The 15,140-nt window shown below is 33.9% G+C and overlaps 1 protein-coding gene and 1 non-coding gene across 2 annotated transcripts; one reads left to right on the plus strand and one right to left on the minus strand.

The window, feature by feature from the left end:
- Nucleotides 1–1,682: 1,682 nt before the first annotated feature.
- On the minus strand, nt 1,683–1,846 carry LOC143232923 (U1 spliceosomal RNA). The gene has a single exon (XR_013017883.1). It is a non-coding gene; the product is annotated as a U1 spliceosomal RNA (small nuclear RNA).
- A 3,094-nt stretch (nt 1,847–4,940) lies between these two features.
- On the plus strand, nt 4,941–13,499 carry LOC143231386 (serine/threonine-protein kinase Pak-like). Its single transcript, XM_076465932.1, has 6 exons — nt 4,941–4,966; nt 8,995–9,181; nt 9,590–9,682; nt 11,014–11,113; nt 12,716–12,912; nt 13,365–13,499. The coding sequence occupies exons 1-6, from the start codon at nt 4,941–4,943 to the stop codon at nt 13,497–13,499; spliced, it is 738 nt and encodes a 245-aa protein (XP_076322047.1).
- The last annotated feature ends 1,641 nt before the right edge of the window (nt 13,500–15,140 follow it).

Here is a 15,140-nt window from a genome sequence, read left to right on the forward strand (position 1 = left end):
TTTGTCCGGAAGCATAATGTCACCTTCCAACATGAGAACGCCCGACCACATGTTGCCAAGATCTGCACCGAGTTCCTTGAAACTGAGAACATTCCAATTCTGGACTGGCCTGCGTATTCGCCAGATATGTAGCCCATAGAGCATCTTTGGGATGTTCTGGATCGACGTGTTCGTGACCATGTTCCACTTCCGGACAATGTGCGTCAGCTCCGTGTGGCACTCCAGCAAGAATGGAATAACATCCCACAGGCCACCATAGACAACCTGGTGAACTCCATGCGAAGGATATGTGTTGCTCTGACATAAGCAAATATAGACACAAGATACTGAACAGTGAATTTCTTCAGCCTGACCCCTACAATGTTTGAAGGGGTGACAGTCCTGTTCATATGCCAATATCAAGATGTAAAGGACAGTGATTCGAAGATTATTCAATAACAAATTGAATTGTCGTTGATTTCATATATTGCATGCCCCGGTTGTTAATAAAAACTCAAAAGTCTGACATGAAACGTTTATATTTTTGTTCAGTGTATTTAACCTGTATGTTATCAAAGACCACGGAGTTGGTCAGGAATCAGGTGAGTGGATGTATAGATTGTTACTACTACCGTGAGTTTTCCATGTTTGTATTTTATCCTATTTTACGTCTTAAATACCGTACACATGTTTTGAAACAAAAACCAGAATGTAATAAAAAGAGGCAACTTCAAATTATATGGAATAGGTTTGTTTATATACAGCAATATGTATATAGTATAGAGTTAATTGTTAACTATAATTGAGACCTAAAAAGCTCCTATTATTACCCATATGGATGGAGTTATCCAACCTATTTTCCTCTTAAGGGACACAAACGCACAATTCGGCCTTACAGTTAAAATGAGTGAGGTTTGATAAAGTTACATTTGTATTTAATTACTTAAGTAACGGCCATACATAGGGGTATAATGAATGAAGATAATTTGTCTTGATTAATTATCAAATTGTTGTCTCGTTCTCGCGACGACCTTAAGTAAGGTCACTGTGCCCTATGTATTCACATTTGATAATTGCAGCTACATGACTGCAGATATTCGGGCAATTTTAACGAGAATGTGACACAGGGATTAAACCTTCCACTGTTTTCCATACATTGACAGCCTTTAAAATTCCGTATGACACGAATTTTAGGTGGAAACTCACATATCCAGAAATCTGCACTGAGCCTTCCATCCACAGGGGAAAGAGCAACAAACTTGTAGTGTTAAAAGCCCTCAGTTTACTGCTTAAACCTACTGGTGTAGCTTTGCGCGAAATTGAGAAACCAACACAACATAAGCATACCAGGTTGGGAAAGAAATACGAAATCGAAGAAGTCCCACTGATACAACAAATACAGCCAATGTAAAGGAACACCTTTATACCTGTACCAATTAATAACCTAACTGCAATGCCACCGTTACGCTCTCTACTGTATTTTAATAACGGTTTTAACTGCCATACCAGTGTAGCAAGCTTCACTGTTTCAAATAACATTCTAAGCTAAAGCAGAAATGTTTCATTTGTTGTGCATTATGTATTCATCCCATAAAGGAAGTATTGAGTACGATTGAACATTTTGAAGTTAAATACTTATGATTATTTAGTAACGACTTCATTTCTTTAATAACAAATTGAATTCTTCTTTTCGATTTCTACTACAGGGGATAGCGCGAACGCAGTTCCCCACTACCAAAAATTACACGCTCCATCCGTCCCAGTTTGGGATAGTGGCAGAGGTCAACACACCGAAAGTGTAACAGGGTAGCCTTGCTCTGGAAGAGCCACCTTGTTCATCATAGCATTTTGAGTACCAGATAAGTATGCACCATACTCTTCATATAAGGCTTATGTAACAACACTTTGTAGTTATAAGTACGGTGTAAAAATAAAATATATAACTAGTCTGAAAAAATTTTAAAATACTCGAAACAAGTTTCAAACTCTATAATGTAACATTTTATTCTAGTCATTTATTTATATACAATAAAACTTTTCCTTTAATTTCACCACATTTATGAAACATAAAAGACTATATTTGAGATTTTAAACCTCTCGATTGGAAGCCTGTTTGTCTTGACGGCTGCGTCACCTAGTGCTGTATTTTGTTTATTTTTAAACAACATTGTAGGTACAAATAAGTTGTAAGGTTGTTTCTTTTATTTAAAATAAAACTCAATATTTTGAGTTACGAATAAAGTTAACATTGACATTGGTTTACGGTAAATGGGATAGTTGGTCCACGCACGCGCGAAACAGGCCGAAGAAATGGGTTCCCCGTCGGTAGGCGGCGGATGCGGGTGTTTAAATTTCCCGCTCGCTCTCATTTGCTCTGTGCCTTTATACAACGGGAAACTAAGTTTGAATTTTCAAACAAGGTCTGAGTAACTGTCATATACTTGCTATTGAAATGCCAAGAAAGATGTTTTGAGAATTTCTGCAGAACACTTCCCAACTTTGTTAATATTTCACAAGCTTCCTTCGGTGCTGTCCTCTATATGTAAAATCGTGTTTACGTGTATCACAAGCTCCCTACCACCGTTCTCTTGGTTTGTTTTGTATTTCGTGCAAAGGTACACGAAGGTTACCTGCGCTAGTCGTTTCTAACTTAGCAGTGTGAGACCAGAGGAAAGGCAGTTAGTCATCACCAACTCTTGGACTACTATTTTACCAACAGACAATGGGGATGACCGTCACGTTATAACACCACCTTGGCTGAAAGGGCGAGCATGTTTGATGTGTCGGGAATTCGAACCAGCGACCCTCGGATTACAAAAAACACTCATGTTAATGTAACACTTGTCAAAAAGAAAAAGTGCCTTAAACACTTCGCCGTGCCAGGCCTCTGTTCCACGGGAAATAATTCATTGCAACGTGTCTCTCATACAAATTATGATACGAAAATCATCCAATAAAAATGCTACACATTTTTGTTACGCACATGATTCATATTCAGTTATACAACACTATCGTTTCATTTTTGGAAGGGCTTTTGTTTAAGCGTTTGAAGTTTTTCTTTAGTGCGCCCCCTATTTGTAACTTAACTAGTTTAACTTCCGAAGTGGGTTTTTTATTAATCATTTTTAATTATGTATCTGACATTTTATTTTAAACTCACTATCCAATCTTTATTGTTTTGTAGTTGGGTTTTTTTTTTCCCTCGCACGTTTCTTTTCATCTATCAATCAATTTGTTCGATTTATTGCTTACCATGAATTTCGAGGTTAATGTTACCACTCTGAGTGTCACACGTTTTACAAAACATTTTTTCATTGGTAGCAGGTAGGGTAATGCAACGGATGTATTCGTGATTATTATCCAAGATATAGGTTACTGTATGGGTCAATCACCTTTTCCTGAACTTCTCCGACTTCCCCAAGAACATATTATTCTGCTCAGGGTTAAAATGCCCCGGTGTAGGCAGGTGCGTTAAGGCGTTCGACTCCCTGTTGCACCAAACATGCTCGCCCCTTTTAGCCGTGAGGGCGTTATAATGTGACAGTCAATACCACTATTCATTGGTAAAGAGTAGCCCAAGAGTTGGCGGTGGGTGATGATGGCTAGAGGAGATAACCCTCGTGTAGCTTTCCGCGAAATTTAGAAACAAAATGTTGTTGGTAAACATTATTATACGCGTTAATTTGTTACATTGTCACGAGACGTTAGATTTAGAATGTTTTCGTTAATGATTTACTATTCAGTTTGAGGTACGTGAAGACGCGTTGTGGCGACAATAGCATATATACGGTTAGTCAACTTCTTCGTGGTTTTACCTTCAACAATTTCTCATATCTCCTTTAACGACTTCCACGTGTAACTTCCTTCTCCGTTTTCAACCTACTTTAATATTTCAACAGTAAGGAAACAATTACAATATTTTATATATTCTCCGATACGCGTTACTGCAGACTCTAGAAATAGTACATTTCGAGCAATTTTATAATTCAACGAAATTTCTAATAACAAATAAATGTGTACATTAATTCTAATGAATTCGCAAAAGCGAAACATTGATTTAAAAAAAGTGCTACTTTTTATTTATCTGAAATGTAAAGTCGGCTTTCACAAACTTTTCCAAACATAATGTGTTTGTGCCCAGCATGGCGAAGCGTGTTAAGGCGTTCGACTTGTAATTCGAGGGTCGCAGGTTCGAATCCCGGTCGCACAAAACATGCCCGCCCTTTCAGCCGTGGGGGCGTTATGATGTGACGGTCAATCCGACTCTTCCTTGATTAAGAGTAGCCCAAGAGTTGGCGGTGGGTGGTGATGACTAGCTGCCTTCCCTCTAGTCTTACACTACTAAATTAGGGACGGCTAGCGCAGATAGATCTCAAGTAGCATTGCGCAAAATTCAGAAACAAACTAAAAGCAAACGTAGTGCGTTTTTCCCACCACAACAATTAACTATCCGATATTGTTGAAACGTCACGTTGCTAAGCGTAAAGCCGTAGAAACAAGAACAGGTATCTAATCTAAATACTAAAATGAATGAAAAACGCTGGAAAATAACGTTCGGAGAAATGTTTTCTCTCTTTAAAAGATTTCCTTGTAATTTTCTTGAGAAGAACAGTATTTTATTGTTAATTGTAACATTGGTTGTTGCTGCGGTATGTAATTACCTTCTGGATATTAGCCGTTTTATTTTTATCTATTCACGGTGGACAGATAACTTTCTTCCACTTGACAAGATGTATCTACTCTTTCTTTGCTGCATGGTGACAGTCCTTGTCTTAATGTATCTCAAATTAAGTGGATCAGGGTATTCCAAACACAATGTCTTCAGATTTCTCCAGTCGGCAGTGTTGTCATTCATAACGGCAACACTCACTTCCAACATTGTATTTATATCTTACATGCTTAAAATATCTTATGAAACAAATAATGCCAGCTGGAGATTTAAAGCAGCGGTCATCGCTGTTATGAATAAAGAATACCCTGATTTTGGGTAAGTTATGAGATTTAATAAAAACTTTTTTTATACTTTTTAAAATAAAAAATGACGTAATTATCTGATGTCAGAAGTATTTTATTGTTAAAAAATATGTGGATTAAAGCAACAAAGATGATACTGCGTGTCTTTAATAGATTGAATCTTTCATTAGTTAACTGCATCTTTAAACATAATGTGTAATTTGTAATTAACGAAGTTGATCTTTTGTGTTAATTTTCACAGTTGTTGTGTACTTACATATGCGTAATCGCAGTTGTTGGTTCTACGGATTTCTACAATAACGTGTATCTGTATTGTCAATACGTTTTTGAAACTAATGATTTATTCACCATGTTACGAAAATTACAGATCTGGTTACTTAACAACTTTCAATCTGCTTTCTGTTGTCAGATATCCTGATTATAAAAGATGTAGTGACGGTTGCCCGGAAGGAAAGACATATTTACTTGGTCTAAGCAACCTTTTATTTTACTATGAAATATTTACAGTTGCGATAGCTCTTTGTTCATGTCATATACTACTTCGTGAATTATTGGTGAGATTTAAACTTAAATCGTCTAATGTAGTATTTTTTTTTTTTTAGAATCCCTTAGTCAGTTAAACAACACTATATAAAAACAAAAAAAACACTTTTTCACCTAATTACATTAATTATGTGTGAAATTATATATCGATTATTGTAGACAATCTTTTTTAGAGTGATAGAGTAAACTTACGTTTTACCAACGGCCCTACATGGCCAAGTGTGTTAAGGCGTGGGACGGGTATTCTGAGGACCGCGGGTTTGCATCCCCGTAGCGCCAAACATGCTCGACCTTTCAGCCGTGAGTGCGTTATAATGTGACGGTCAATCCCACTATTCCTTGGTATAAGAGTAGCCCAAGAGTTGACGGTGGGTGGTGATGACAATCAGCCTTACCTCTAGTCTTACAGTGCTAAATTAGGGTCGGCCATCACTGATAACCCTCGAGTCGCTCTGTGCGAAATTGAAAAAAAAACCAAAACAAACAAACCTTTCACCAACACCAAAAACAATCCAAGAGATGTTATTTATAATAAAAATAATGTGGGATTGATTCTTGGTCTAAGTAAGAGATTTAACTTCCTTCATAACTTAAATAGTGTAAAGTCAGATGTTCTACACAACAATCATTACATTATGAATAATATTTGTTGGCAAACGCGTATTTGTGTGGTGTAGTAATTCTTGTTTTATATTTTCTCAAAGAACAATAGAGTGACAGAAGAAGAAGTTATGCAGGAACTAAAAAGTATTACTTCTGTGGGCAATCCCATCGAAAGATATACTTTTATAAAAAAAATTGGACAAGGGTAAGTTTAAATGTAATATGTACACAAGGAGCTTTTTCTGCATTTAAAATTATAGAAAAGTGTGGTGGCTTGAATATGGTAGGTACTTTTATTAGTACTTGAGTTTTTGGTTTCAAATTCTTTATGTCAGTTGTTCGGAAAATTGAGTCCAAAGAATAAATACTTAACATTTTGTGAAAAGTTGCAAAAGAACGATTTCGGGATTTAAAGTTAAATTTTTAGTTAATAGTAAAATAATAGAGATAAAATGTTATGTTTTGATAATAGAACTAATTATTTAACAATACCACTCAACGCATGTTGGTATTTTGTTTAATTTTTGTTGTACATTCACTAGATTTTCTAGTGATAATTTTGTAAATTTCACATGAATTTTTTTTTACTCTCTCTTTCCTCCATACAATGGGAAACTAAGTTTGAATTTTCAAACATGGTCGAAGTAACTGTTATATACTTGGTACTGAAATGTGAAGCTAGATGTTTTGAGATTCGCTGCTACAAATTCCTTTAATCAGGCTCGTATGTGAGCACTTCACAGTTAGTAGATCTTTCAGTCATCTTATCTTCCAGTGGATTTGTCTTCAGTGGGTTACTTTTTACGTCTGTTGCTTTACTACATCCTTCGACCACAAATTACTTCTGTTTCGGTCTTTGGTTATTCATCCTCTTGCTCTGACAATCACCACTTTAAGTCAGGGCTTGGTCAATAAATATCTGTATGTTGATTGTCCCATTCAAATTTTTCATTGGACGATTTCATTCGGTCCATACCATTCAATGTCAAGTTCTTCTGATTGCTCCTTACTGGCCTATTCATCTGTGTTTATATTAATTATGTAACTACCTTTGTTTCCTTTCCTTTGTTGGAATGTTTTCTGCCATTCATCTCTGGATCAGTAAAGGGTCATCTTAGCGGTTCAATGCTCCTTGCGTTGTTCAGGCTCTTACTAGACTATTGATTAAACATTTTCTGTTTCTTCGGTTAACAATTATCAGAGCCTTGTTCAACACGTTCCATTTTATCAATATTTCTGCATTGATAACTTTCTTCCACATTCATTGTCTTCTGTGACATGTTGATCTTCTGGACTGAAAATGTTAATGGGGTCCTTCATTGCCTTACTGCTTTACACTTTTCATGTGAACTTTGTTAGACCATTTCCTTTAGATTTATTTCCTTTTCATCTCAGCCTGTGGACATTGGTGGGCTGATATTTTAGCCAGGACTATTTAACATACTTTTTATCATCTTACATATCTTCTCATTTATCTGAATCATTATTTCCGCCCAGAAACTACGGTGGCTAGGGAGTGTAACTCTGATTAACCTTCTTTCCATTTCTCACCTTCTATGTCCTGTATATGCTAATTCTCAATGTTTAATTGCTTACATGACGTTCGTATGTAGTGTTCATTCCCCCTCTCGTTTGCCTTTGGAAACAGTTCTCTGTTTGTAATATTTCTCCCTCACTAACTGAAATAGAGCTTTTGATTCAATTGGTGTATTTCTCTTTGCATAGTTCAGAAAGTGTTAAACATTCGAAACTAAATAACTGTGTATTTTGATTTAAAAGGAGTATTTGGCAAATTATGAAGAACAAAATAACAGTATAGAAATACATCATTGCCCTGCGAACTTTTAAAGTAAGTTTGTTCAGTCACCAATAGGCTTAGCATAATAGGTAGTTAAGGCGCTCGACTCGTCATTTGAAGGTCGCGGGTTCGAAGTTCCGTCGCACCAAACATGCTCGCCCTTTCAACTGTAGGGATGTAATGATGTGTCAATCAATTGAAGTATTCAATCGTAAAAGAGTAACCCAAGACTTGGCGATGACCTATAATGACTAGCTGCCTTCCCTCTAGTTTTATACAATTAAATTATGGACGGCAGGCGCAGATAACCCTCGTGTAGCTTTGCGCGAAATTCAAAAGGAAACATACAAACAGAAATTTAGAAGATTTATAAAGCAAAATAATCAGTAGTGTCGTTAATATTATATTTTTTAAAATAATAAGTTGTTTTCAATGGATTAATTCATTCATTTTTGTTTCTGAATTTCGCACAAAGCTACTCGAGGGCTATCTGTGCTAGCCATCCCTAATTTAGCAGTGTAAGCCAAGAGGGTGGGCAGCTAGTCATCACCACCCACCGCCAACTCTTTTACCAACGAATAGTGGGATTGACCGTCACATTATAACGCCCCCACGGTTGGAAGGGCGAGCATATTTGGCGCGACCGGGATGCGAACCTGCGACCCTCAGATTACGAGTCGCACGCTTTACGCGCTTGGCCATGCCGGACCATTCGTGCATGTAGGCGTAGTTGAAATGTTTCAAAACTCGTCACACTACGAGTACATCTCGATTGTAACAGCAGAACACATTTTCAAAAGTTATCAATGTTACTTGATAGAGTGGTGCTTACTTGGGTCAGTATAAATTACTATTTATGTTTTATCCATACTTTATAGTATTCTTCATCTAGTAAGAAACATTTAACTATGCATGATATTCTAATTTCTGTATAATGAAATAAGCATTCATTTTTACAATTTTACAAATATTAGAAACATATGTTAATCCATTGTGTTTGTTTTTCTCAAAGCCCAATAATTTTATCACTAGAATTTAGTTATGTTTTACATACCAGTATATTACATATTCTATTGATACTTCTTTTATTATTTCAGTGCTTCAGCAGCTGTATATAAAGCGAAAGATAGAGAAACAGGGTGGACAGTTGCTGTAAAGAAGATATATTTATCGCAGCAATCATACAAAGAAGATGTAATTACAGAACTGTTAGTCCTCCGTGAAATAAAACATCCTAACGTAATCAGCTACCTAGACAGCTACCTCATAGGAGATGAACTCTGGGCAAGTATTCTTAGTGTTACATATTAGTGAATTCTCTTGTATTTTCAAGTTTACATTCCATAGAGTGCACGTTTAGGTACTAATCTTTATTAAACATAGTAAGTCAATTTCGAGCAACAGTATTGGTTTGTGAATAGTTACCCACATTATTCTTACAGGTTTGCTTTTTAGAAATCTTGTTTTTAAATAATACATGATTGGAAGACAATATTCTAGATGAAAAATCTAACTCTTCAAGAGTTACTTTAATTTTTACCTCGTGAAAAATTATTTTGGTATTGGTATTTGTTTTACATATATGATTACTGACAGAATCTTAAGTTAGGAACAAATATTATGTCTCATTGTTTATGAGAGATTTTACTAAAGAATAAAATGTAAGTGAAATTTTAAATTGTGTTTATTTAGGTAATCATGGAATATTTGGGAATCGGCTCTTTGGATAATGTCCTGACCAAAACCCGTTTATCTGAACATGATATATCAGCAATTTGTAAAGAAGTATGTTATATTGACTGTTATGAATAGAGATTTTTGTAATTTTGTTTGCTAACAGATGTCTAATGATTACAATTTATTTAAAGGTCTGTTCAATAATTATTGCAGTTAGTTTCCCATGTCTGTTATGCAAGCATTACTATTTTAATAACATTGCTTATATATAATAATAATAAAAGCATGTGTCTATGCGTGTATGTTAAAGTCATAGCTTGAAGAAGAAAGAACCCAAAAACCAAATATTTTGCACATGTACCAAGATGCTCCTGAGTGTACGCACCTGAGTGTTACTTTTCCACGTACCTGTGCATCTATTTTAGGAGGCAAAGTAACAAAAACCACAAATAACACGAGCGGTTTGTTGCATCACAAAAGAAATCACAGAGAGACAAACACATGTGAGCAGGTGTATATATGGATCTTTTTAAAGAAGGAAACTATCAAGATATCTGCATCGAAAAGAAGTTATTCCCTATATAACAAATTTTAATATATAGAGAAGTCAAGGCAAGAATTATACTTTTATGCTAAAATGGTTTCTAAATTTTCACCATAATAGTACAGTACAGTAGAGATGGATGGATTGAGCCATTCTTGAGGACCATGCCATTTTATTATGAGTTTGTTTCCATTCCATGCAACCAGAAATGACAGTCATGTATGACCAATGCGTTTCTAACGTGGAGTGACCATGCGCCATGATACATGGTTAGTTAACGTCTGTCACTTGGAATATAACAATGTGATAACCTGAGTACAGCTGAATACTTTCATTTATAAAACGACACTGAATGTATAGTAAAGCCGATGGGATTTACTAACAGTCCTTTTTTAACAATGGCTTCCATGTCATGTCACTAAGTTACAGAAGTATGTTTTAATATCGCTGTCATTCTGTGTACTGAAAATACATGAAATGAAACATCTACATAACAAAACTGGAAACTATTTGTTGATATTTTTTCAATTTAGAATCTTCACTGATTAAAGAAGGTTTTTATTGTCGGTGATATAACAGAAAACACCTTAACTCGGAAATGATGCGAGTTTAAAATTGCCCAGGGGCAATTACTGAAGGTGGTTGGTCTCAACCTAAAAAGGCCACGCTTTTCTCGTAGCCAGTTTAATGTTAGGTGTTCCAGTGGCAGTAATAACTTTTTCATCTTGGCAGCAGATGGTAAAACAACTGATATATCAACCCAATCTAAGCTTGGTACTTCTGCTATTTATAAATTATATATATTTGAACTATTGAAAACAACAAACACACTGAATTAAAATTATAGTGATATTTAAAAGTATTTATCTTTGAAATAAATTTACATCTCATGTAGGTTCTTCAGGGAATAGAATATCTTCACGTTAACAGTGTAATACACAGGGACATCAAAAGTCAAAATATATTAGTTGGTATGGACTGGAGCATAAAACTAGGTAAACTTTAAGACATATAATATCAGGTTTGGTTATTAGAAAAAAAAAAGTTGACTGTAGGTGTTTTTTTTTTACAGATTCCTAATAATTTGTCCAATGTTACTGAAAATCAGGGGTGTCTAAAACCCTTCAGGATTATCTTTTATACACATCTAATTTGTAGCCAAAATGTAGAAATTAGTTGAATATGTAAAAGGAAATACACCTGCAGCTATCTTGTTTTACAATAATTTTGAGCTTGTGCAATATTTTAGTAATTTACAGCATTTAAATTGCAATATTTAATAAGTTTTATACCATTTGTATAGATATTTTCATAGAAACTTTTGTCTCTCACCATCCATCCAAACTGATAAGCTATCTTATTGAACAAAATATTTTTTGGCTCTGACATGTAGGAGACAAAAGATAGATTTGAAATGATGTTTTCGACACGCCACTGGTATTGAATCACAATGGGCAAACTGAGAATAATGTAAAATAAAAACACACCATCTGCACTTAGCTTGTTTTTATTAGAATTTTGAAATCAGTTGGTTTTCAATATTGTGCCAGCATTCAGTGCTTGTGCAATGATTTTTGTTATTAAAGTCATTACTTTCATTCCTACGTGAACAGAAACACATATATTATGAAGATGTTGATACGTTACATGGAAATCATGTTTACTCAGAAATAAAAAAATATTCACGTATAAGAATTAGTGTTTCCAGTTCTCATGTTCAGTACAATATTAATGTACAATACATTCAGTACAATATCAACTACATAGCATAGCTATGTATTACTCTTTTAATAAATGTGTATATAATTTGACATGTAAGCCTGGTTTTACGTATGTTTACTTGCAATGACACAGTCATGTGCCAAGTAATTTTCTAGCCTCCTTTACTGAAATAAATTGCCATATATTACTTGGAGGTGTTTAAATAAATAGAATTCAAAGAAGAAAATAATTTTACTTTTATATTGTTTTTATGACTATTGACCTAAGATATTTGGAAATTATAAAATAATTTATTGGACGTTACATTTTTTTTTTAATACAAGCGTCTTCGAAACACATTTGAGTAAGAATTTTTGTTCTGAAAATAAGTGCGAAACACGAGTAAAAAAGAACAGATTTGTTGCAATATTTTGTTCGTTGACAAGATTTATTTGGATGATTAATTGTTTCTATTTTTCTATCAAAATTTGCAATAGAAACAACACAAATCAAAATTACAGTTAACTGTTCGAATATTTCTGTTGTCAATTTATCTTTAACAAATGATAGTAGAATTTTATTTCATTATAAATTATGTGTCTGATTATTGAAAAGATAGTTTTGTTACATCGGTAATTTGACAGGAGGAGAATAGGCACAAAGAATGTTATCTTTATGTTGTCGTGCTCTCAAAAAAGGATATCACACAAGTAGTTTTAACAATTTAAAAATTTTACTATCTAAGTTGATCCTAACATGCTGACTACAAAACTGTAAGAATTATTAATATACTTTAAATTCATTTTGTCAGGCTAACTTGAAATTCTTTCTAAATCATTTTTGTTTTCATTTTCACTCAAATGAAAATTTTATTCTTAGTTCTTTTCATCATGTAGCTGACTTTGGATTATGTGCCGTTATAACATCACAAGAAAGTAAAAGAACATCAACGGCCGGCACTCCGTACTGGATGGCACCTGAAATCGTTAAAAAGAAAAAATACGGATGCGAAGTCGATATATGGTCTTTTGGGATCACAGTTATTGAGATGATACAGGGAGAGCCTCCTTATTGTAATGAAGATCCCCTCATGGTAAGTGTTGCCAACCAGACCGTACAGCCATGGAGAAAAATTAGATTGAATTTCAACTTTCTCCTTATTTGAATGTACTTTCCTTTTTGTATGTAAATACTTTGATGAGTTGAGAGTAGAAAATTATGATTGAATAAATCTATAAGAGTTTCCTTCTGGATAAATTTAAAGTATTTCGTATAAATTTCAAGATCTTTTAAGAATTTGGGTAAATTAATGCTTGCGTTAGTTAAAGAGAAATGTTTCTGTAATAATATTACTCATAAAAATTATCATTGTTTCGCAATACCCAACTTCTTAATAGTGAGATTTCGTTTACTTGAATACACAAATGATTGTATAATTTAGTTGAAATGTCTTCCAGCAACTCTAATAAGAAAAGACAGAACAAGGCTTGCCCATTAATCACACATATAGATATACATAAAGTCATGATGTCCGTTTCTTTTCAGCTATTTGATCTCATAGCGAAAAATGGGAAACCTGATATTAAAGAAAAGATAACATTTCTCTCGTATTCCAAGATTTCTTGGAGAAGTGTTTACAAGTCGACGTACGGAAACGATATACAGCTTCGGAACTCTTGAAGGTATGTCTTGAATTACTGTTACTTCACTATTTTATTTTGTTTTGCTTTGAACCTATTACCCTAATGACATACATCAAAAGCAATATTAATAAGTCGAAGAATTCGTTGTTGTGCTTGCATGTTCATTTTACAGTTTGAGTACATCGACTTCAAACACCACTGCATAATTTATCATTTTTATTTTGTAATATCCATCAATCCCATACAATATCACATTTTACTGCTGAAAAATTTACCTGACTTGACGTCAAGATATATGGTGTACTTAATAGCGATTGGGGAACAATTCAATTCTAGAGCAATTTGTCAGAAAGTCCAGCTGGCATCACATAAAGCTTTTATGCAAGTTCTATAATTTCCTAACAATCCTTCATGCCTTGGGAGCTGTGACATGACAACAAAACTTAATGTATGGTGTTAAACACTGTTTTTATGAAGGTTTATTTGTGGGTTGCTATTAAATTTATTCTTCTCAGTATATAAATGTTTTATATGCTAAGTTCTCTGTTAAGACACTGCATGTGGTTCTATGACAGTTATTTCAATCCCTATATTTCATTCAAGCATGAATTCTAAAATACTGATTATTCTTACGCTGGTTCATTCAGTTGTCAAGAGGGATCAGTGAAGCGTTACCATTGTGTTGAAATCTACAATCAGTTACCGCATGGGAGAATTATATCCGTAAAATGGAAATAATGACAAAATATTATCTTGTCGTAGCACTTTTGCACAGTACTGTCTGTATACAGAGACTGATTTAACAACATGTTTATCATGTAGAATTTGTACTTTTTATACAAATATTTTTTTATTTTTCACTCAGCATCCTTTTATATCACGAGAAAAGAAATGTGAACACCATAACCGAGCGAGGTGAGGCCAATATTCATCCTCGTTTATATTTATTTTTTTGTGTATTCTATGTGTTGTTGTTTTGTATGTATTGTAAGCATTGGCACGTTAAATATTTATGATGTATAAATTGGGTTATTTGTTTTATATTTAATTATGTTATTTGGCTGTTAAATTTTACTGTATGTATATGTTTTATAATGTACAATATCATTATAAAATTGAAAGAATTAAAGGAGAATTTGTTTGAAATTTCATTATTCTGTTCATATTTGGTGATTAAATCAACTCTAGAAAAGAATAAGTAATTAAATATCATATTGCCATTTTTGGTCCAAGTTATTTTATTTTCATAACGGATAATGTTTGTGCTAAAAGTACTCAAATATCTACAAATAAAAAGAAATATAGAAGTTTTTAATAGTTTAATTGGTATTTTCCAAGATATATCAATCCTACACAAAATATTTCAAATGATATAAACAATATCTCCATATTTCGAAGTTATATCACTGAAATTACAAAAAAGTAAAGAATAAAAATAAATGATTCTAATAAATCAGCATGACTATTGATTATTCAACACCATCGCTATCTATAAAATTTCCTTATTCCATCTTACATTGTCGCTTTTACTTTTGCTTTCAGTTTGGGATTTTAAACATTCTACAAACTCTGTGTAGATGTCGGAAACAAATTTTGTGATTATGTATCTTAGTGTTTTTGGAGATTTAATGATTTTAATTCAAGAATGCTGTATAGATGAAATTCAGTTGTACAAGGA

This window comes from Tachypleus tridentatus, chromosome 11 (assembly GCF_004210375.1).
Source record: "Tachypleus tridentatus isolate NWPU-2018 chromosome 11, ASM421037v1, whole genome shotgun sequence".
NCBI lineage: Eukaryota > Metazoa > Arthropoda > Merostomata > Xiphosura > Limulidae > Tachypleus > Tachypleus tridentatus.

What these genes read in the sequence shown, in the direction of transcription:
- LOC143231386 (XM_076465932.1), top strand. Translation starts at nt 4,941, where the DNA reads ATGAATAAAGAATACCCTGATTTTGG. An exon ending in TATCAGCAATTTGTAAAGAA is followed by an intron (nt 9,683 to 11,013) that starts GTATGTTATATT and finishes CATCTCATGTAG; the next exon opens with GTTCTTCAGGGAATAGAATA. An exon ending in GGACTGGAGCATAAAACTAG is followed by an intron (nt 11,114 to 12,715) that starts GTAAACTTTAAG and finishes TTCATCATGTAG; the next exon opens with CTGACTTTGGATTATGTGCC.